We start from the raw sequence: 23,729 nt of genomic DNA on the forward strand, positions 1-23,729 counted from the left end.
TCTTTCAGGGTTTTACTTTGACAGATATTCCTTCCTAATGCCCTTATGGTAAAGTTTACAGGAACAAAGACTGAGGTCTTTGGACCAACATAGGGCGATAATTATCTGATTATCTTAGATAACTGTACAGGAAGTCTTCACTGCTTTTCCTGGAAAGATGCTGTTGGCTTTAGATTTCACTCTGTTCAACAGCTGGATGTGATCCATTGCTCTTCATGAGGCTTTCTGCAGCGCAGAAATAAGATTAAAGGGTCCATGTTACGCTAAATAAACTTTTCTGTGCTTTAAACATCATAAAAGTGCTACATGGGCTTCATACACATGCCCAAAGTGTTTTTTTCATTGATTCCCTGAATCTTTAGTTAGAGGGTGATTTGCTCCTTTCTCACTGCAGGGTGAACTAAAACTCTGGAAAACAGGCAAGTTTGGGAAAATAAACCACAAAACGCTATATTTTTGGGCTTTTTAGAACAAATGGAGATGGGTGAAAAATAGCCTGGCATGGGACCTTTAATATGTGAGACATCTGAAGCATGCAGAACGGTGACTCTCCAGGAACACTAAGCTTCATTGAAAGCAGGCAGGAGTGAGGGAGAACTCATGTCATTTGCGCACAGAAATACAACGTTGACATCTTCAAACAGTAAGTTTATGTGCAATATTTAATCTCTCTGATTTACAAAATCATAAAATCAATTTAAACTACTGGTTAAAATTGTATTAGACGCCTCACATTTGCACCAATCAGGTTTCACATTTTCAAGTATTTGCCTCACACTTGTGTGACAACTCTAGTCATCTTGTTTTTTTGTTTCCATTTCCTCTTTACACTCAGGCTCTAGCAGGTTGAAATGGTTGGTTGTTTGAGGTGACACCGGAAGCCAGGTCTGCCCTTCCCTTGTTGCTGCTGCACGCGTCTCAGTTTCTCTCAAAACCAAACATTGTGCCATGTATTACTTGAAAAGAGAAGCTGTGGTTGCCTCTTATTTAGAGTCATTCTGCCTTTTCGTTCCTCAGTCTCAGATTGTCCTGTAGTTTTCTGCCTCCAAGTGAGATACAACATGAGTCTATGGAAACTGAGTGAGTACTGTGTTTGGATGGGTTAAGGTCTTTAAAACAGAGCATCACAGTGTTAAAGTAACACAATATCAATGTGTGTTTTTAAAACCTTTCCTCAGTGATAAAAAGCTATTTAAATGTATAGTTTTCTTAAAATGTGTGTCGAATGTAAAAAAAACCCAAAAAAACCAAAAAAAAAACCAAACAGAGGCCGTGTAAAAGGCACTACAAAATCAAAGTTACGTTGATTAAAATAAAACTCTTTGGTGGTAATAACTCAGTAGGTGGAGATATGAAATTTTAGGTCTTGCAAGACGAGGGTTCAGTTTTTGTTTCCAATTCTTGTAGAAAGAAACCCTCATAGAAGCATTTTTTTTTTTTTTTTTAATTTTCAATTTCAATTTTATTTAATTTGCATTTTTTTTCAGTTGTCCTATACAAATGAAGATTAATATTTACAAAATTCTTACCTGATATTACATGACATCATAAACCTAAAACAAATATATCTACATTTAACTGTCTTGCTATTTAAATATTGTCGAGAACATGGTTCAATGTGCAGTTTTTTTTCCATCAAACTGACATATGGTAGATTTGTTACATTTATGCCTTATTCATGTGTTGAAAGTTGATTAAGACTGTAGCTTACTCCAAGCTTTTTCAGCCTAACCCTTATTATTATCATCATTATTTATTCATTTATTTGACCATATATCAATGTTTTACCTCCAATGACTTACCATTATCCTTTATTTTTTTCTCATGAGGTATGAAATGGTTTGGGAGCCTATCAAATCTCTCTTTTCGTCGATCCACTGAGAAACCAGACCATAAGGAGTCTGGATCTGGAACAGAATGTTCATCTTCAGATGATACTGTAGACTGCTGTCCTGCTCCAGCTTCAGACATAGGTTTTGTGAATGAGACCACTCTGGATGACATGCAGGTCATACGCCCTCGTACTGCCAGCTATGTTCGGTCCAGTGAGAGCTACACACATGTGGGTACGCTACCACGACTGTGGCAAAAGAAAAAAGACAGGAGGCGTGAAGGTATCGTTGGAAACACACTCTACAGTGGGCTAGGATAATTGTTGGTTTATGCTCAGTCTTTCTGTGATATTTGTTTATAAGTGTAATGAACTGACCCACTTTGGGAAATCAGCCATAGTTGATAGGTTTGACCAGTGTTTCTCAAATGGGGGTATGTGTACCCCTAGGGGTACGCAATGGCACCACATGGGGTACTTGACAGAGAGAGAGTGTGAGAGAGAGTGGAAAATTAACAAATAAAGTGTCAATCTTGGTCCCACCCCAGGCATGTGATGACCCGAAATGATAAAAAACTATAGTAATTAATCTGTTCAGGAGCCACTATATCAATGTTTTTCAACCTTGGGGTCGGGACGCCATGTGGTGTCACCTGGAGTTTAAATGCGGCCGCTGGAAATTTCTAAAGAAAAATCCATTTTGAATTTTTTAAATTATTATTCTTTCTTTAAAAAAATAAAAATATAAAACAACACAACCTTAAACACCTGTAATTCTATACTTTCACTTTGCGAATCTAGTTCAACTAAAATGCAGTAAAAAAAAAAAAAAAAAAACTATAAATATATATATTTGAGCTCCAACGTGATAAAAAAAAATGTCTTTGGGGTTACCAGAAATTCTTGATATCAAAATGGCAAAATGGGGTCACAATCCAACCACTGCACTAAATAGTGTTTTTTTCCACTTGTTTACAGAATGAGATTCTTTAACGTGTGCTATCACTCGTTCATTCCATCATTATGTCATTATGCTCTATAGTTGTTTTTATATAGTTGTCCATGCAAAATGTTGTAGTTGGACAAAGAGGGTACTAGGATTCATAAATAGGAGAAAGGAGGTACTTGAGCCACTAAAGTTTGAGAGCCACTGGGTTAGACAGTAGCACTGCCATGAATAATCTAAAATGCCTTAAACTATAAATAAAGAATGAAAATAGAGAACCATTGAGCAAATGTTTTCATCTTTCAATCTGTTCTCATCACTTTTCCTAGAAAGCACCAGGAGTCAGAAAAAGAGCAAAGACAAGAAAGTTATTCACAGAAGTCAAACCCAACAACCAAAAGGAGACCAAAGCCAAGATTCTTTAGGAGTCACTGCTGACCCATTTCATAAGAAAAATTCTCCCTACCAAGATCCCATAGAAGATCCAAGAGTGGAGCTTTGTCTACCAGATAAACAAACCATGGCCTCAAGCCCTATGGCTGCCTGTGAGGCTGCATCACCATCTCGTGGCTATAGCACAGCTCTCCAATCAGAAACAAGCATGGACAATGGAGACGTCAACCATGGAACCATGACATCATCACCATGGACGCAAGAAGAGGACGAAACTCACACAGTTTGGCAGTCCTGGTCAGTCTCTAATGTTCCCATACTTTTATTCCTGTTGTTATTGTCTTTATAAAAGTGTATGTTCAGACACATTTGCAAATAAGGAAAGGAAATATGTGCAAGTGCCCCATAATGGCTTTAAACACATTTCTAAATGGTCTTAAACCAACCAAAATGAAAGAACAAAAACATATAATGGCAAATATGCCATTATATGGCATTTAAAGCTATGGTGTGTTTTGCTTCTTAAAACTGAAATATCAAAATTCCAAGCTTTACTGAACAGAATATATGGTCACACACACACACACACACACACACACACACACACACACACACACACACACACACACACACACACACACACACACACACACACACACACACACACACACACAATGATTCACCATGACGGTTAAGAATTGGTTGTCCTCATATTGCGTATTAGCGTTTCACTAAGATACATACTTTACATGTACAGTTTATTTATACTGAACATGACATGCTGTATCACTGCAAAGTGTGATGAATGGCAGCTACTCTTTAGATTAATGTCTAATACAAAGACCCTCAATATTTAAACTTTGCTGGAAAGCCCACGTTGGACGCATTGGCTCTAAATTAGCAAGAACTGTTGGAGTGTTGGGTTGAGCCAAATACCTCCTGAATGAAAAAGCATCATTTATTTTATAGTGATCACTTAGTACTACCATACCTGCTATATTGTGTTGACGTGTGGGGGAACACCTACAAAACTGCCCTACAGACATGATGTACTGTATATTGTGTAAAAAAAACAAACAAAAAGGATTGTACACAGGGCTTTAAATTAACTTTTGAGATCACCAGCCAGCATGGCTAGTAGATTCTTAAAGTTACCAGCCAACCAGATTTTCCACTAGCCAATTTTTTTTCCAGCAAAAATAAACTACATTATGAGTGCCACAGAATAGATTTAAGCGTTCATGTTTCTTTAAATAGTTTTAATTCAGTTGATTGCAGAAATACATTAAAAGGGTAAAAATATATACATTTAATTTAAAAACAATGTTAAAAACATTTTAGTAAAGTATATTCTCATAACTTAATAAACAAACTTAACTCAAATGAAAATTGGATCCATGGAACAATGTTTGAATAGAAGAAATCAGTATAAAAATGACATGTACAGTACATTCTTCCTTCCTACTACTTTTTGGACCATATATATTGTATGGGGTGTATGGGAGTTTAGGGATTATATTTTTCATTATTGTATATTTTAGTTATTATGGTATTCCATTGTTGTTTGGCCAAAATAAATAAATAAAAAGTTAGAACGTTCAGAGCATCGGTCACCAACCTTTCTGAAACAGTGAGCTACTTGGTACTGTATATTCTGAAGGGCTACGAGCTAGAAAAGCACATCTTAAATACTACATTTTCACAGTTTGACATTAATTAGAGGCTAAGATAATAAGGAAGGCTTGTAGTAACTTAAAAAGGTAGGAAATCCTCATTTATGCAGTTGTTTCATTTTCATTACCTCAAAAATAATCGTTTTCCTCTTTGACTAGGTACCAACAAACAACTTTTAAGTAATCATGCTGTAACATTTGTAAAACTGAACAATTATGTCATATTTTACTCAAATCTACCTTGCGTTTTTAAAATATATCTAACATATATGATATTATATATAACATACTACAACCCATACACCAAATCTGCAGCACTGAGGTCAGTACGTTTCAGTTCAAATGAACATTTAAAAATGGTTCATTCAACACTAAAACTTTATTATTTTATTCTATTTTAGCAGTATTTAACTCTACTATATATAATTATATCTGTCATATGTAGTTATATCATATGTGAGTTGGAATCCTGGAAAGTAAATCAAGATTTTAGATGCAGCTCATTGGTGACTAGAGCTCATGAGGGCTCCTCACATGGTCCATGAGGGCGACCTGGGGCCCGTGGGCACCGTGTTGGTGACGTAAGGATTATGTGGGGGTTCCTTGAAAGGTTTTATCCACTGTAAAGGGGTAGAGCTGGGCGATTTTGCCCAAAAAAAAAATAAACCCGGATTTTTTTTTTCAATGTAGTTAAAAATGACTGCAGACATCAGATATATTGTCAAAAGTGCAATTTTACTGCCGTGATTGTTGTGAAGAGTTAAAATGCATAGAACAATCCCAAAATTAAAAAAAATAATTAAATGAGGATCTGTCATTCAACAATTTCAAGCTTTAACCCAGGTTTAAGCAAAAATGCAGCAGCAACTTCACAGTAGCTTCAATTTTCTGATTAAGAAATCAGATACCTACATATTTTATAACATATAACATTACAATTTTAAAAATTCCCTTAGCATCTCAGCATATTGTGAATAAAAATAAAAACATGCCTGTGGCACACATATACAGTATATGGGAGTATTAGGGCCACAGAAGACAAAAATAAATAAATAAATAAAAAAATTTAAAAAAACAACAACTGGAAAATCAATGTCGAGATTATTTAGGGCCACTGGACAAACAGTCACCATAATTAAATTACGATTTTCGACTTTTTTTTTGGGAGTGCATGATTTTTTTTTTTTAATTTTACCTCCGATTTTTTTTTTCAGTGGCCCTAAAAAATCTCGACTTTTTTTCTGAAATGTACGAGTTTTTTTTGTTATTTTATTTAAAAAAATTTTAAGCCTCCGTATTTATTTATTTTCTTCTGTGGCCCTAATACTATCCGTACATATAGCCTACTCAAAGGGTAAACAAAGATGGGGCTGGCTCACATGGTGCTTCGGTAACCCACAATGACGGAACGCTAAAAAGTTAAGAAAAAAGAAAAGAAAAAAAAAAAACTGTCGTGGGAAAAATAAATAAATAAAAATCGTTATCTACAATTTCGATAAATCGATTAAATCTTTTTTTTTTTTTTTTGCCCAGTAAGGGGTCACTGAATCCAAACAGTCTATAGATGATTATAAACGAGTCTCTGATAGTTTTCATAGCGTCCTAGAGAAGAGCTTTCAGTGTTGTGTCTTGTATGGACGCCAGAGGGCGCTGTTATTCGTGTAAAACCTCTCTCAGCATGTATCGTTCAGTGTGAATGTGTGTGTATATAGTGTGTATACACTTCTATGGTAGATTCTTCCACAGGCAGGACTGTTGTTAAAGCAGTGAGGGAATTACAGGATTCATGACTCTACTGAAGCTGCAGGTAAAATCAATTCTTATTATTGATCACAAGCTGTCGGTGTGCCGAGGTTTTGGAGATTTTTCATTTCACATCGATTTGTACTTACACACACACACCCCAGAGCCGCTGAGATATGAGAGGCTTTTTTTTGTGTGGTTTATTGAGCCTGCTTCATTAATGCTGTGTAAGATTTATCGGCGCACTCACACCTTAAGGTGTTTTGAGGGAGTAAAAATTCTCATTTGCCATTTTTTTTTTTCTCCCTTGCAAAAAGACACTTTAATCTGTCTGCGCAGAAAAGCTCTTATGTGAAGTCTCGGTTTTTCTGGAAAAGCCTCTAAAAGCCGCTTCTCTGGCACCGTTGGGTTGATTCTGATTAAAAGTGACGGAGTTTATGGAAAAACAGCCAAGACACAAATTAGACTTATTGTTCCACAGAGTAAATAAGTTGGTAACTTATTGGAGTTAAACTCATGCTTGAGTGTAAAACTCTTCATGGAAGTAGAAAAAAGCTTTTATATTAGAGTCCATATACATACTTTTTTTTTTTTTAAATAATTTTTTTGTATTCACACCTGTGTAACTAAGTAATTAGTTGATGCGCCTCACCTGCAACCATTCATCCTGTGGCCATGTGTTCACTTCCTACTGGATGTTGCAAAACAGTCATTTATTATAGCTATTACCTCGAGTTTGTAAACGTTATGTGTTATATATGTATTTCTTGTTTAAATGTTTTTTTTTTTACTAATCGAAAACACAACAAAAATTGTATTTCTTTCTTCATCTAGCATTTTTTATTTATTTTTTTTAGATTAATGTGCAGCGGTCTGTTAATCGCCCTGAGTGGCACCTCAGCTGGCCAATCAGATTCCAGGGTTGGCCCATAGGGTTGGTCCGTTGTTTAAAAAGTACCACACAGGCCTGTATTAGGCCTGTAGTGTTGGTTCTGAAATGGTAACACAAGAAGCAGAGAGGATGCATTGCATCCACATCAAGCACAACAAGAAAATATAGCCGCAAGCGGCGATAAACGGCCCTCACTTTCGCAGCGCCACATTCAATTTGCCGCAAATCAGAGTTCGTATGTGCAAATGGGAGCTTTTTTTCCAAAAATTTAATATTTTGTCATTTTTGCGCAAAATTCACGGCTCTGCCCTGCACACACCGTAAAAGTTTTCAAAAATCCATGGACAACTTTCGATGACCCACTTCTCTAGATGATCTCCAGTGATTTTGAACCTCGTCACTGAAACGCCCTAGGAGTCGGAGAAATGCGTTAAAATACAAAAATAGCAATTTTGCCATTTTCAATTCAAGATTCTGGACTTTGTGTATTATTTGGCATGGTCTTAATAATAATTTTTACTTGTCTTGTCATCGTCTACTTCTGTGTCAATTTTAATGATTCGACGATCATTTTTTTGGCAATTCCTATCTCGTAATGTATTTTGGCGTAATTGAGGCTATGTCAAATTTTTGCATTTTTAAAATCGGAATTAGCCAGAAATTAGAGAATTTAATTTCATTTGAATTTTGGATGAAAAGTAGGTGGGTTGGTTCCGACACCGGGAAACAAAGAAGAATGAATAATAATCCAACCCAATAACAACGTTTCCCCCTTTTTGAGTACCATGAACTATACATTGCATAGACTCCGCCTCTTCCCTCGTAGTGTGGCCACTATGAGAGCAAGAGGCCCTTCGCCAGCTTGTGGTGCTCAGGCCTGAAAAACAAACAAAAAAAAAAAAAAACTGTCAGACAAATATGTATGGGTCTTACATATTTGTGTAATGTTAGCTCTTGTTTTAAGTTGGTTCAAAGTTACTGACATTTTTTCAAGTATCAAAGTGTATGGTGTTAACCCATGCATCCACAGGGAAAAGTTTTCAAAATAAGTCATGAACTCGATACAGCGAGACAGTCCATTGTCCTGGGTAGGGATAGACAGATATGGATTTTTTTAGGGCATATGCTGATTTATTTATTTTTTTTCATCAGCATTAGCCGATGATCGATACGGACTGCCAATTTTCTTTAGCCAATATTTGGAGCTGATACTACTTTTGCTCCCGCAATTTACATCATAGAAATTACACAATGATGATAACAAATGGTACGAGTCTCAATTTGAAAGAGTTTGTTGAAATTAACAAAGGTGAGGTAGAACGACAAGTAAAAAAATATTTAATAAATATTAAAAACAGGTGATGCAGAACAAGAACAAGAAAACATGTTTAATACAGCTTAAACAGGTGATGTAGAACAAGAACAAGTAAAACATATTTTATAAATATTAAAAACAGATGATGTAGAACAAGTAAAACATATTTAATAAATATTACAAACACATGATGTGGAACAAGTAAAACATATTTAATAAATATTAAAAGCAGGTGATGTAGATCAAGAGCAAGTAAAGCATATTTCTGCTCTCTGTAAATAATGCGGGTTGGCGAACGCAGCAGCCCGCATCGGTCGATGCCGATACACGTAAAAAACGCAAAAATCAGCCGATAATATCGGCTTATCGCAAGTCCTGGAAACAAAATGCATCAGCTAAACCAATAAACAACTGAACGATTTTTCTCATATTTTTCTCTGGTACACTGACACTCTGTTCCTTTGGTTTGAATACACTCACACATTGTGCACTGTTTTCATGACTTCAAGGGCACTGAGCTTAGCAGAGCAGAGCTCGACTGCTCGTTGATACTGTATATGGCTAAATCACGTTTGTACCTCCTCTTTGTATAAAGGGGGCCCAGCCCAGGAGATAACTGTGCTTGCTTTTTTACTTTTGAACACAGATAGAGATGCACAGAGAGACATAGGCTTCTTCTGCTTGCCACCCATGTGCATTTTACTTATGACTGTAACTAGAATAAGCCACAAATAGAATTAATCTTGTCAATTGACCTGTTCAATTAAAAGATCCAAGATGAAGGTAGAGAAAAAGACCTTATAAGACTACTTATCATTTTGACATTGACAGAGTGATTTTACTGCTTTTTGATCATTTTGGTGCATAACATTTTCAGTTATATTTTGCAACATTTTTAAATTTAAAAGTACTTTCATTACAACCGAAACACTTAACACTACCAGTCACATTCGCTTCAAGGACACATCAGCATGTATTGCCTTGGAATTGAACCCCCAGCCGCTCGATCATCCCTATTGCAGCTACGGTCGCCCCTGAATGTGAATTGATGCTGTAGGTTATTGGCCTGAGTTTACCTATATTTTATTAATTTATTTCACAATATTGCTGTACAAACAATATTAATTGGTATAGCCATGAAACTAATACAAAAACACTTCTTTGTATGTCACTAAAGTCCTCTTTGTTACTTCATTGGCCTGCTATGGTAACAATAACAAACAAAGCCAAACATCTTGAATCTTGTACTGTAATAAACTTTGATATTCATGGTAAACTTTTAGATCAGATAGGAAATCAATGCAATGCTAGCAGTAAAATATATGATCTATTATTGTTTTAAAATATATCATAAAACATTTTTAAATGTCACTCTTATGTATGTAATTTATTCATGAAAAACTATAGGTGTGTTATGCATGGAATGTTATAAACACGTGGATGAGTAAGTTTTTACCGTGACATATGTAAAGAATAGGAACACAAATATCACCAATTTTTTTCACTTTACATCTTTAAAAACCATTATTAGCCGTCCTGTAAATTATTAGCCCCATTGCTAGTCAGTGTATTAATTGTATTTATTGTGTCACCTGTCATGTTTATCTGCTGTATCCTGCTGTACTAACTAATCTCTCCTTATATTTCAAGCTCATCTGAACTACTGACTTTACTCAAGTTATTAGTTTTTTTAATTCAACTTGTGTGTGACTTACTTTCTTTATCGTTAAAGTATTGTTCACATTCATTGAATTCAATACAAATTCTCGCCATGTATTGATGGAATCCATTTAAATGTGTATTCTCCTAATTCCCTGAATAGTTCGTATAGGGAATAGAGCTCTACTACCCAGCTGGGGACCTATTAACATTCCCAGGCATAGCGCCATGTTTGGACTGTTTGATGTAAGCGCTCCGTGCTTGTGTAACACGGCTTTGTTCTGAGCCCTATGGACCCAACATGCCATTGGGAGCTGTGCTGATTGATCCTAAAACCTTTCTGCTTGTGTAATTGCTCCTTTTGCTTTGTCTCACAATGCTGCACAGCAGTGCTGTCACAGTTATGGCACTATTCAGGTTGAGGAGGCCTGCATGAAATGTACAAAGCCTATAGGCTCCATAGAGTTGGTTTGTTTTCCATCTTTAATTGGTTTTGTATTCCCTAAATTCCTTTATTTATCTTGTATAATATGTTTCTTTTGCTTTATTCAAACTCTAATATTTAATTTTCTATATATTTCAGCCCCATGGATCTGACAGATTACCAGACAGAATATCAGCAGGTAAGATGAGCCCTTTCATATATGTGCATACAGGTGAGCAAGTATGACATAACAGATGGATGATGTGCGCAAACGTTTGCTTTTTCACCACTGCAATTTAATTCTTATTTTTCTTTCTTAAAAATAACAGTGTATAGTCTGTGTTCTGTTAGAAGAAAGGGTTAGAAACAGACATTGGTGTTCCTTGTGTGTCGTGGCAGCAGAAATAATGTGGATACATTATGTTGGGCATTATTAGTGAATGCAATGATAAGCACCTGTCACCGATTAGAGACTTCAACATTGTTTTTAGATATATTTTCTGATCTAAAGGTGGATTCTGTAATCCTTTTTAGAAACAATTTTTGTTAAACTGGGTGAAATTGTCCTTCCATCCTAACCCGGGGTTTACACTGGATTCGTCTCCGCTGTGCCACAGCACCGATCCGGTTTTGCTCCGCTTTCCGCCTTAAGGTAATCCCTACCGGTTGGGTTTTGAGTGCGCCACGGTGCACTCAGGTTGCACGGAGTTCTCACGATATTTATATAATCGCGCAAGAACGCAGTTAAATGTATGTGTTATGAACGCAACAATAAACAGATAAACATGTTCCTAACGAAGGAGAACAAGAAGGTTGGACTCTCTGGATTTGTCATAGCCACATTTTTTTGCAACAACCAACAGAGAAGAGACAAAACTGCACCAGTAAAACATGAACTAAATCAAAGTTGCTGCAGTTTACAGTGCAGTTACAGTATGAGGAAACAATATAGTGAATGTGATTTTTGTTTTTACACATTATGACGTTTTGGTGATAGTTGAAATATAATCTGAACTGTTTTATTTAGAAAAGTAACTGGATATTTTGTTGCGGAGTAAGTGCTTAACTTCCTGTTTAACTTAATTTGCTCTGTGCTGATTGATGCGTCGTGCTCTGGTGTCTGCCAGAAATATAAGCCCTGCGTATATCTGGCGGAGGGCACCGGACTGTCGGAGCTGGGAAGGAGCAGACACGCAGTGCAGTGGACCCCGTGGAAATGAACACATAGACTAAAGTGGAAACCTATCATCTCCGGTGGCGCGGCGGAGACATAACGCAGCGGAGCCACATCCAGTGGAAATTGGGGGTGAAAGTAGTCAATACCTTATGAATTCAGAAAAAGAAATGAAAGGAATCAGAGCTCTGTAGCAGCTGCAATCCTGTAACAACTCTGACCAATCCCTGCCATTTGGTCCAAACGGAAAGAACCAATCAGATGCCTTTATGTCTCGTTCTGCCCACGCCCCCTTTGTCTTTCTTTTGTGTGCACACTCATCACATCACACAGTTTCTGGAAATATTGAGCACAAATGAGGATGTAGTGATGCAGAGGTTGCTGTCTTTCTGTTTGACAGTTCACTAATTGTTTTGCTCTGGGAATGGAAAAAAAAAAATTATATTGGTGTTTGTGGGGGCGTGGCTTTTGACGAAGCCCTGACGGGTGCATCTGGGAGGCAGAGGACGGTAGAGGATGTATTGGTATCTCAAATCGTGCTTGCTTTCCAACATCGCAGATTGTACCTTAAAGGGATTCTCCACAGTTTTTACAAATGTGGCCTAAAACCTTTGAAATGTCCTTTTTAGAAGATCTATGCCTAACAAAACACATTATTTTGCACCATATTCATTATATTAACTTTTAAAACTGGGAGAATTTTACCCTGTGTGCCACCATGTTGAAATTACGTCATTGATGACGCCAATTGCCCCTTTCAGCACATAAAGTTCTATGTGCTGAGCATTCAGGATCATTTAGCTACTTTTTCAGTCAAAATGACAACTTGTGCTGCTTTGGGTCGCTCTAAAAATCTGTAAAAGTTAAAAAAGTCGATGTAAACCTCTTTTTGTTGCCCTGAAAAAATCTGTGACTGCAGGGGGCGACAGTTCCAACTCTGCTGTTTTGTAGACGACATGAAGAAAAGAATAAGAGCAAAAAATCAGGACTTAAACCATACCTTCAACCATTTCTGGCAAGAATACTGGTTCTTTGCAGGAGACAGATTCTACTTGAGTCGGCATTAATGAGCAGTGGTTGATCCTGGTTATCTGTACTTGCATGCACGGAACTCTCCCGGCGATCGGCGTCATCAATGACAACATTTCAACATGACGGCGCACAGGCTGTCAAACGGTAAAGTTAAAATTAATATGGTGCAAAACAATGTGTTTTGTTAGTGTCACGGCAAATTTGCGGTTGACCTCATTTGGAGACATGATTTATTGCTCTGGTTGAATGATGAAGTCCAGGCGAGGCATTGATGATTTTATAAAAAAGATTTATTATAAAATAAAATAAAAAGGAGTAAAAAAGAAGCTTCCATCCTGAAAGAATGAAAGTCAAAAGGCTCGTGGCAGAGCAAAAAGGCAAGACCCGCTCTAACAGTTTCACAGCTTAAGCTTTTATACAGATAACAGAAAGGTTCCACCCTGAGGTGAGGAGAAGGAGGGAGTCAGATGCCCAACAGTGGAAACATTTGAGGATGATGAAGACGTGTATATTATGAGGAAGATTGGGCGCCACTCTTATCTATCCTTGATAGTGTGTGCGTTCGTGTATATCTGCATGTGAGTTTGAGTTTTGGCCTTCAGCAGAGACTCTGTGTTGCACTGAGTACAATACGATCTGTACTGTTTAATCTAACATGATTCAGCTGTTCAAAAGTGCAAAGAGTAATGGAGTCATCATGTATTAAAACATGACAAATTGTACACATGAACATACATTTGACGATATGATGATGAATGTAAAAATTGCCATAACATTAGGCATAGATCTTCTAATAAGGACATGTCAAAGGTTTTACGTCACATTTGTAAAAACAGTGGAGGATCCCTTCAAGGCAATACAAGAGAAAGGAAAAAATATATTCAATAAATAAGTGCACTCCTCCTAATGGGAATCAAGCATTGCTTTTAAATTGTTGTCCAACAGAGTCATTAAAAACAACTAATAAAACTGGCCTGTACAAAAATGACATGACTCTTAAAGGGATACTCAACCCTTGTGATTACTCAAGGAAATGCACCATTGCCATAACTCCAACTGGTTTTAATGGTTCAATTCAATTGCACTTTAAATGTACAATTTGTTTTCATTGGTTTGAGGTGTTTTGCGACTGACACTAAGCTTTCTGACGCTGGGCAACACATTTCGCACCAGAATCTCCAGACTGCTTTGATAGTCTTGAGATCTCATTATATGCCTGACCGAGATACAAGACACCTTGTGCCAAGTGCAGCCAAGCAGCACTAGAACATAATGGGACCTCCACCATGTTTCAAGGGAGGTACACCTTTCTTTCAGTGGTTCATTTGTGTGTGAAGGCATAGAGCTAATGAGAATTGACATAAATCTGAAATTGTATCTCCTCTATCAATGGACATTGTCTAAGAAGTTTTGTGGCTATTGGCAAATGACAGTCTTTCTTTCTTCATGATTCACCTTCAACAGTGAAGTCCTCCTTGGTCATCTATTTTTAAGTTCACTTTGGCTCGAGTACAGATACTATGACATGACACTGATGTGGCCTGGCCTTGGAGTTCATTTTAAATCTGTTTGGAAGTTGAAATGATCTGGCTCCAGTTTGTTTTATATCTATTTTTCTCTTGCGGCCAAGTCCAGGAAGGTTACAGGAACATCAAGCATCTTAGGGTGTACTCACACTGGCAACCAGAGCCGTTCCTAACCAGCTCTGTGCATGTATGAAACCATGGGGGGCCATTGTCTGGCCTGCGTAGGTGTGAACTGCACAGCAGGGGGGTAACGGCCCGATGGTCCTGCTGGAAGAGGTGGTCCAAACACTGTGCCAGACTGGTATTTCCGAGGGTTTAAATATACATATAAACACATATTACTGGTATATTAAACCATATAAACCAGAAAATATGGAAATAGGACATTTTACTGCTGCAAATGTGTAACATATTACTGGTATTTTGTGGACAGGACACGTGTGGTTGGCTATTATATAACCCAGAAAAAAATGGAAATTGGACATTGTACTGCTGCTAATGTATAAATAATATAAATATATATATGGTGTTTCAGTGTTCTGGGACACATACTCACAAACTCTGTAGAATGAAAACAAACAAAGTGTCTTGGGGAGCAAAGTGTTGTGTATTAATTTATTCATCTAAATGTAACCAAAAACAGAACATCACAAATACAAGCCCAAATAAATGAAATGTCTGAAAGAAAGGGTAATAATTTTCCAAACAAAAATCAATAAGCCAGAAATAAAGTGCAACCTTTTGCAAAATGTAACATGAACCTTAAAAACAAAACATTTAAACATTGGAAGTACAGTGAAGAAAATAAGTATTTGAACACCCTGCTATTTTGCAAGTTCTCCCACTTAGAAATCATGGAGGGGTCTGGAATTTTTCATGGAAGGTGCATGTCCACTGTATGAGAGATAACCTAAAAAGAAAAATCCAGAAATCACAATCTATGATTTTTTAACAATTTATTCGTGTGATACAGCTGAAAATAAGTATTTGAACACCAACGTTAATATTTGGTAGAGTAGCCTTTGTTTGCAATTACAGAGGTCAAACGTTTCCTGTAGTTCTTCACCAGGTTTGCACAGACTGCAGGAGGGATTTTGGCCCACTCCTCCACACAGATCTTCTCTAGATCAGTCAGCTTTCTGGGCTGTCGCTGAGTAACACGGACTTTCAGCTCCCTCCAAAGATTTTCAATTGGATTTAGGTCTGGAGACTAGCTAGGCCACTCCAGAACTTTGATATGTTTCTTACGAAGCCACTCCTTGGTTTTCCTGGCTGTGTGCTTTGGGTCATTGTCATGTTGGAAGATCCAGCCACGACTCATCTTCAATGATCTGACTGAGGGAAGGAGGTTTTTGGCCAATATCTCACAATACATGGCTGCAGTCATCCTCTCCTTAATACAGTACAGTCGTCCTGTCCCATGAGCAGAAAAACACCCCCAAAGCATGATGCTACCACCCCCATGCTTCACAGTAGGGATGGTGTTCTTGGGATGGTACGCATCATTCTTCTTCCTCCAAACACGCATAGTGGAATTATGACCAAAAAGGTCAATCTTGGTCTCATCTGACCACAAAACTTTCTCCCATGACTCCTCTGGATCATCCAAATGGTCATTGGCAAACTTAAGACGGGCCTTAACATGTGCTGGTTTAAGCAGGGGAACCTTCCGTGCCATGCATGATTTCAAACCATGACGTCTTAGTGTATTACCATGGAAACAGTGGTCCCAGCTCTTTTCAGGTCATTGAACATGTCCTGCCGTGTAGTCCTGGGCTGATTCCTCACCTTTCTTAGCATCATTGAGACCCCACGAGGTGATATCAGTGAACTTTTTTTTATTTGTATATTATTCACTGGAAGCTTCTCTGGGGGCGTGTGCAGTGGTTATTATTATTATTATTGAATGAAGCCAACATTACTGCAGCTCTGCACATCATTGTTGTCCTGTTAAAGTATTTTTATACAAAGACTTAAAAACAATCTGAAATTAGTGCTGACTCAAGTAAATCACCTTTATTATGCATTATAACAATCTGTTCCTTAAGTCTCTAAATTATTGAAACAATTAAAAACATCTCCTAAAAAATAAAATTACAGAACATTAAATAATCATTTAATATACATTTCAATAAATAAGTGCATCCCATGTTGACTCTGAGCTTTATTCTGTCTGTTGTCTGTAGAAGTGATGGGTCTAGATCAGATGATGGAAACCAGGATCAGCTCATGGTTTTAATGTCCAGGGAGGGGCGTGTCCACTCTGCATGGACTTAAAGAAGAAGAACTAAAAGAAGAGTTAGATAATGTCATCTAAAGGAAAACTGAAAGTGATGGAGATAAATATGCTCAGATGGGCACACAGACACACACACAGAGTTTAAACAAACACACAAATACTCTGTCCTAAATTGTCTCACACATTAAAAGCATCTATTTACACTTATATTAATGTACACAAAGACTAGCTCCACAAAATCAGAACGACATTTATTGATCCAGAAATTAAACTGATCTTGCCTTTATAGGCTCAGTTTCCTCCTTTGTTTTCAAATCCATTTGAACCTCCATTCATGGTGGTTTTTATCGTCAGAGAGAGTCTTTCATTTTTAATAAATCCACCGTTATTTGGTCTGTTTTAATCTTTCTTTCTTTCTCACTCACTTGGTTCTCTCTGTTCCTTGTGTCGATTTCGTCAAAACAAAGCAGCATCTTTGATGTTTCCGTTACGTGTGAGTAAAATTACCGCAATATATCGACACTGGCTGTAAAGAGCAACTTCTTATCTTTCATAAACTGGTGGAATTTCTCCGATAGAGCAAATATGAGCAGAGTTACGGTCATTTAAATTAACGTGATGCGTTCAGGGACCCTGGGAAACCCAGTCTGTGAAAAGAGCACGTGTCTGGGCAAATCTTGGTTTATAGTTACCCTACGCAACAGAAAATATGACATTAACAGAATGTACTGTCAACAACAAACCCAGAGTCGCTTTATGGTGACGTAACGCCATACGTGTGTCATAAATTAACGTGATGATGTGTTTCTCTGTGGGAACCGAGTTGAGCTGGTGATCATGTCCGTTCTACCTTGTCAGAAAAGGGACAGGGAGGGGGGGGGATTCCTGCTGTGAGCTTGGAACGGCCCCAGTTGCCAGTGTGAGTACACCCTTAGAGATGGTCTTATAGCCTTTTCATTGTACATGCTTGTGTTTAATTTTATCTTTGATCTCAGACAACGTTTGCCTTTGCTTTCTTTGGTCTATGGTTAGTGTGTAGCACACTATGAAACTAAACAGCAGAGGGAATACTTTTTACTCTATGAAACTAGGCAGAGTGACTAATTGCAAGATTGGAGAAACCTGTGATACTAATTATGGGAAAAACTATAGTTTAAAGTGTCACTATTGTGAAAATATCTTCAATCTCTTCTTGGGGTACCAAATAATTTGACAGGTTAAATAAATCCAAGAGTTAGGTCCACATTGACTAGAAGTTTATTCATTCTGCAAACAGTAGGGGGCGCCATCTAATCAATTCATCAGCTGGAGTCCATGTTGTTGAGTTGTTCAGCTGTTCAGTGACCTTGGACGTGGACATAAAGGATGGATGGATGCACTCACTGTGTGTGCACACTTCAAACAAACGCTACATCACAGATCAAAAGTGGGAAATGATGAATAGAAGGTATGTCTTGAAAAGAAGATAAAAGAAGAACAGGAGAACTGCTGAGCCCTTGGGATCCGTTTTCCAATCGATTACACATCACAGATGAGGTGTTAAAAGCCTTCTCTTGTGACCCTGACCTGTTCCCCTTTTGTAAACAAACATGTTCAACATTCCCTGGCCACAACCAATTGACTGCTGGTAAATCCAATGACTCCTTTTCCCTTTTGAATATATTTAAAATTAAATTCAAGAGCCTAAAAATCCGAGTTAAATCATTCTTATAGACATTGATGTTAAAATTAAATAGATCATAGGCTTTTTCCTCTGCTTTTAAATAATAGAAACATTGGATTTGTTAAGTACATAGAGATTTTGGAGTTGATTACATTAATTTAGCATTTCTTACAGATTCTTCCTCTGCCAAGCCTGGCCAAAACTGGCCCACAAAGTTTGGAGCAGGAAAAAAGAAAATATATAATGCTAAAGTTTAATGATAAGTATTTTTTTAACCTTAACTTAAGACATCTTTAAAATCCCTGAGAACCAGGGCTAGGCTGTGACAAATGTGATATCAGATTATTCAGATTCTAGCTGGCATCGTGTCATGACAGAGGATAGAAAATTTACTGCACTAATTTACTATAATTTAGTTGATATATTGTCAAGTTGTTGGAAATGAAGCTGCAAAATACAAGTTACATTTTTGCTGTAAGCTAAGCTGGTTTTATTCCAACATTTCCTCCTGTTTTGGGCAAGATATCAACACCTGTACCTGGCAACATATTACACTGAAAAAAATCAATTTCTTTAATAAATAAATAAATAAAGTGATTGCTACTTTGATAATGTGATCATCCAGACTTATAAAAGAATGTTTTAAATTATAGTTTTTCAAAATTTGCTAATATGGTGTTATATTACTCAAAGTAAAAAAAAAAAAGCCTCATTGTTTTTATTAGTATATTTTGCCTTTACTCACAGTTAATTCCCTCTGACATGTTTAATACCTCTGCCAGAGATATTTTCACTGGCGTTTATTCATTTGTCTGTTAGGATTACATCGAAGTACTTTAATCAAAGATGACCCTTATGCTATGAAAGATTCCATTACATTTTGGAGTAAATGTTGGTAAATCAATTACCCTCAATTATAAAGTCACTCTTTTTCTCTATATTTTTCTATTTTTGGTCAGGTTGTTGTTGATGTAATGTGTTTGTTGATGATTTTAAATGTTTTTACTGACGACTTTAAATGTTTCTTTTTTGTTGCCGACTTTAATCTTCTTATTGATTTTAAACTGTTAAATGTTTTCTGTTGCACTTTTTGATCATATAAAGCACATTGAGTTGCCTTGTGTATAGGAATTGGATTGTGCATTTCATTGAAAAAAATAGGGGTGCCCAATACATTTGGACCTACTGTATTGTATTAGAGCTGGGCGATTTTGCCTATAAAAAAAAAAAAAAAATCTCCAATTTTTTAAAGAAAAATTTGAGTTTCGATTCAATTTAAGATTTTTTTTTTTTTTTTTTCAATGCACTTAAAAATGACTGCAGACATCAGATATATTGTCAAAAGAGCAACTTTATTGCTGTGATTGTCCTCAAAAGTTAAAATGCATAGAACAATTCCAAAATAAAATGTAAATGAGGCTCTGTCATTCAACAATTTCAAGCTTTAATCCAGGTTTAAGCAAAAGTGCAACAGCAACTTCACTGCAGCTTACGTTTCTGATTTAAAAAAAAAAAAAAAAACGCTTAGCATCTCAGCATAGTGCGAATAAGAAATTAAACATGCCTGTGGCACACATTTAGCCTACTCAAAGGGTAAACAAATGTAAACAAAGAGGGGGCTGGCACACATCACGCTACGGTAACCCATAAGGACAGAACGCAAAAAAGTACCAAAAAACTGTGGTGGGAAAAAAAATAAAAATGCATTTCTTCCTTCCTTTAAAGTGTGAATGATCATAGTATGATGATCAGGATCACTGATCCAGATAACTGCCAACATCTGGCACAGAGGATATTTGGCGCGTGGCTGAGGTTTATGCTCTCTGAGTGCTCTTGTTATTAAAATGCAAAGACTGTGAAGCACGGTTGGTGGTGTTGTTTCCATCTTTAGCCCCAGCTACTTTGTTTTATGACACTTTTAAGCCTTTGTCACCCAAATGTCTGTCCTCTTTCTGTTTTCCTCATTTCCCTGCACCAAAACAACCCCTCCCACCCCGAGCTGGGTGTGATGGGAGTGGGGGCCTTCCAGCTCTCTGAAACATTTATGACAGCTGATGTTTAAATAAGGAGCTGGCAGCACCGTTCTCTGCTATAGGACAGGCTAATGCGTGTGCTTCAGGGGTGTTAGCATGTGCAGGCTCAGCCACGTGTGTCCAACGGCACACACACACACACACACACACACACACACACACACACACACACACACACACACATCAGCTCAGAGCTTTTATTAAGAGATGCAATGTTTGTTCTCTTTTTATGAAGTCTTGTGAGAGAAGTCAGGCACACACTTAAAATGGTTTGTGGGAAATGTGCAAACTTGTGTCTCTGCTCACTCTTGGTTTGTTTTTATATGACGTGCACGAGTGTGGTTACGTGGGTACATGATTCTATTTGTGTGTTTATTTTTGTGTGTGGCCCAGCCCTTGCTTTGTCTCCAGTCTCATTTATTGGCCTGGTTGTGCTTTGAGGGGAGGGGTGGGTTGGTTCGGTAGGGGTTTAATTAGCATATGTGTGGCATGGGACACACAGGGAGTGTTGGAGAAATGTGTGTGCGCGCGTGTGGGACATGGGCTCAGCTGTCTATGCATGTGTTACTGCGTGTTTGATTATGGTTTGAATTTCAGAACTCTAAACGCGTCTGTGTGCCGCCTGATGAAATTACCACTGTGTGTGTGTGTTTGTGTGTGTGTGTAAGTGACAGTAAAGTGAATTATGTGGCGCCTCTGTAAGTGCGTGGCGGCATCAGCTGTTACACACCCCTGTAAAGTGTTTAGTTTCTCATTCTTTTTTCCTGCAAACATTCTGAAAAATACACAGGGCAATGAGTTTTTATATTAATAATGAAGATGATAAAAGTCAGCCTTTCTCAAAGTGTGGTGTGCGGACCACCGATGGCCTGTGAGGGAAATTATAGTTGTTTTTTTTTTGTTGTTTTTTAATTTGTGTTCCTAAAGTGCCACTAATATGATTTATTTAGGCTGTTTTCATGTCAAAATCACATGGTTAAAAAGTCTAAGGTTATTTAAGATGTTTGAATTGGCTGTTTTTTTTTTTTTTCTTTCTTGGATTGAGTGTTTCCTAGTATAAAAAACATAAAAAAAACTGATAAATGTGATTACAGTGTAAATAAATGTCTTTATCCTTTCAGTTCAAATCAATTTTTCAAAAACAAATTCCACTTTGTAATTTATTTATTTTTTTTACAGTTTGACCCTCATGGTAAAATTAACTCTCGAAACCCAGACTAGTGGTTTCTTTGGTCTTGTGTTGAGTTCCAGCAGTAGCTTTGTAGTTCACAGTGATATGGCTCAGCAGGTGCAACCCTTCATTTTTCCAGCAAGTTCATTTTGTCTTTTTTTTTTAAAAAAAATAATATGTTAAGGTTTCATTCATTCAGACAACTTTTTTTCAGGAAATGTACTGTGAAATTAACTTTTATCTCCTGCCAACCATTTTCTGAAGGATAACCTATTTGCCTATTTACAATTGTAGAATGTGTAGCATGTTCATCTTTATATTCAAGGATCTTTGTAGATGCTCAGGCGCGAAACGCAGATACAATATAGAGGTGAAATCTTTTCTGCAATTCCCTTAGGTCACATCATTTCTATGGAATGGGAATGGTTTCCACTGTGGATCATGTGATTGTGAGTTAATGGAAGTGGGAATAATAATTAAAGGTCATTCTAATCTTCGACTATGTCGAAAAAATTGAAATTCCTGAAGCAAATTGTGTGGCTTGAGGCTTTGTTTGATTAATCTTCAGACTGTCCATTTCTCTTATCTCATTCGGTGCCAGCCATTTTCAAAATTTATACCCACTCAGTGCCAGCTGTTTTAGAGCATTTTGACTAATTTTTAATTTTTTTCTTTCATCAGATTAAAGTCTTACATCAGGTAAAAAAAAAAGGAAAAATATTTTTGTTTCTAGCTTGTTTCGTTCTTCCGTAATCAGCAGTTGAATAGAGGCAAGTTTCACACAAATTGCCAGTTTGTGACAAAAAGCTGAGAAAAGTGGCTTTTTCTGAAAAAACCTATTAGTGACTTTAAAGCATTTTTTTTTGCTTTAGTGACACCTCAACATTAGTTTCCTTCTATAAAACTACAAAAAAACACTGAGACTGGGCATTTGATGGCAAAATGATTATTATTTTGATATCTATGTCAGAGTTGAATTAATTTCTTACTGTGTTTTGGCCGTCCTCCAAATCTATCCCCCTGTTAGTTCCCACACACACAACTTCCTCCTCACAATCCAAATCAAGCACTGACTTCAATGAAACTTCACAATATTTGGAGGATCGTAATTTCCTCATGCTTTTTTCACTTAACTGCAGTCATTTTAAATCTCAAATAGTTCAAAGGGCTCAATTTTCCTAAAACAATTTTTCATAATTTCAATAAAATTCAATAAAAATTAGTCACAAAATCAATGAAATTTTCAAAGTAAAAATCTTACACGGAATGATATCTGTCACTTATTGCTTGGATAATGTTGGTGCTTTACGTACTTTGTTTCATAAATTCTGCGGCCCACCTAAGATCAAACTACTTGAATGAGTTTGACACCCTGCTCTAGCCTTTTAGCTATAAAGTAGCACTGCTACAACTAATGCACCACAGAGCAGCCATTGTACAAATAACAATCGTTTTGGGGGGAAATTGACTATTTACTGATGAGTAACTTACTTTTCCTTTTCAAGGTTAGCAAACATGTCACTGAGCAGCAAGCTAAGACACATTTGTGTCTCTTTGATGTTATCACACACTGCCTTATTCTTGGCACTACTGTTGCTACAGCAACACATTTGTATAAGGTTGGATTTTTTTCCAATGCAACTAAACCTTGACAACTGAATTGTAATTGCCACGTTTCACACCTAAATGAATATTTTTCTGCGTGTTTTCACAAACAAAGTCCCAGTATTCCCAGCAGGCCTCTCTCTCCTCTTCTCTCCCGCTGCATCACTATAGCAGGCAGATGTTTTAAGCAAGCTTTGAAACACATCTCTGTGGTTTTGATACGGATTAAGCGGTCGGTGAGCCGGGTCCACCCTGCGACAACACACTGATGACAATCAGACACACGCAGGCCATTAGCTGTACCCTCCTAACCCCCCAGAGGAGCACATATACACACACACACACACACACTAGAGACACACATAGAGACGTGTTTGCACATATAATCTTGATATACCCTCAGTGGAAAC

General features: G+C 37.2%; 1 protein-coding gene across 2 annotated transcripts in view; it reads left to right on the forward strand.

Annotated features, from left to right (window-relative positions):
• Positions 1-931: 931 nt before the first annotated feature.
• sh2d3ca (SH2 domain containing 3Ca) overlaps positions 932-23,729 on the forward strand; it is a 91,989-nt gene continuing 69,191 nt past the window's right edge. The window contains exons 1-4 of one of the 2 annotated variants that reach the window (XM_028463448.1): positions 932-1,080; positions 1,830-2,114; positions 3,107-3,467; positions 11,036-11,075. In XM_028463448.1, coding sequence (XP_028319249.1) covers positions 1,062-1,080; positions 1,830-2,114; positions 3,107-3,467; positions 11,036-11,075 — 705 coding nt within the window. In that variant the 5' untranslated portion in view covers positions 932-1,061. Of the gene's footprint in view, positions 1,081-1,829; positions 2,115-3,106; positions 3,468-6,543; positions 6,651-11,035; positions 11,076-23,729 lie in introns of those variants that run through there. The other variant, XM_028463450.1, reaches the window with a different exon arrangement.

The sequence above is a fragment of the Gouania willdenowi genome, chromosome 12, assembly GCF_900634775.1.
Source record: "Gouania willdenowi chromosome 12, fGouWil2.1, whole genome shotgun sequence".
NCBI lineage: Eukaryota > Metazoa > Chordata > Actinopteri > Blenniiformes > Gobiesocidae > Gouania > Gouania willdenowi.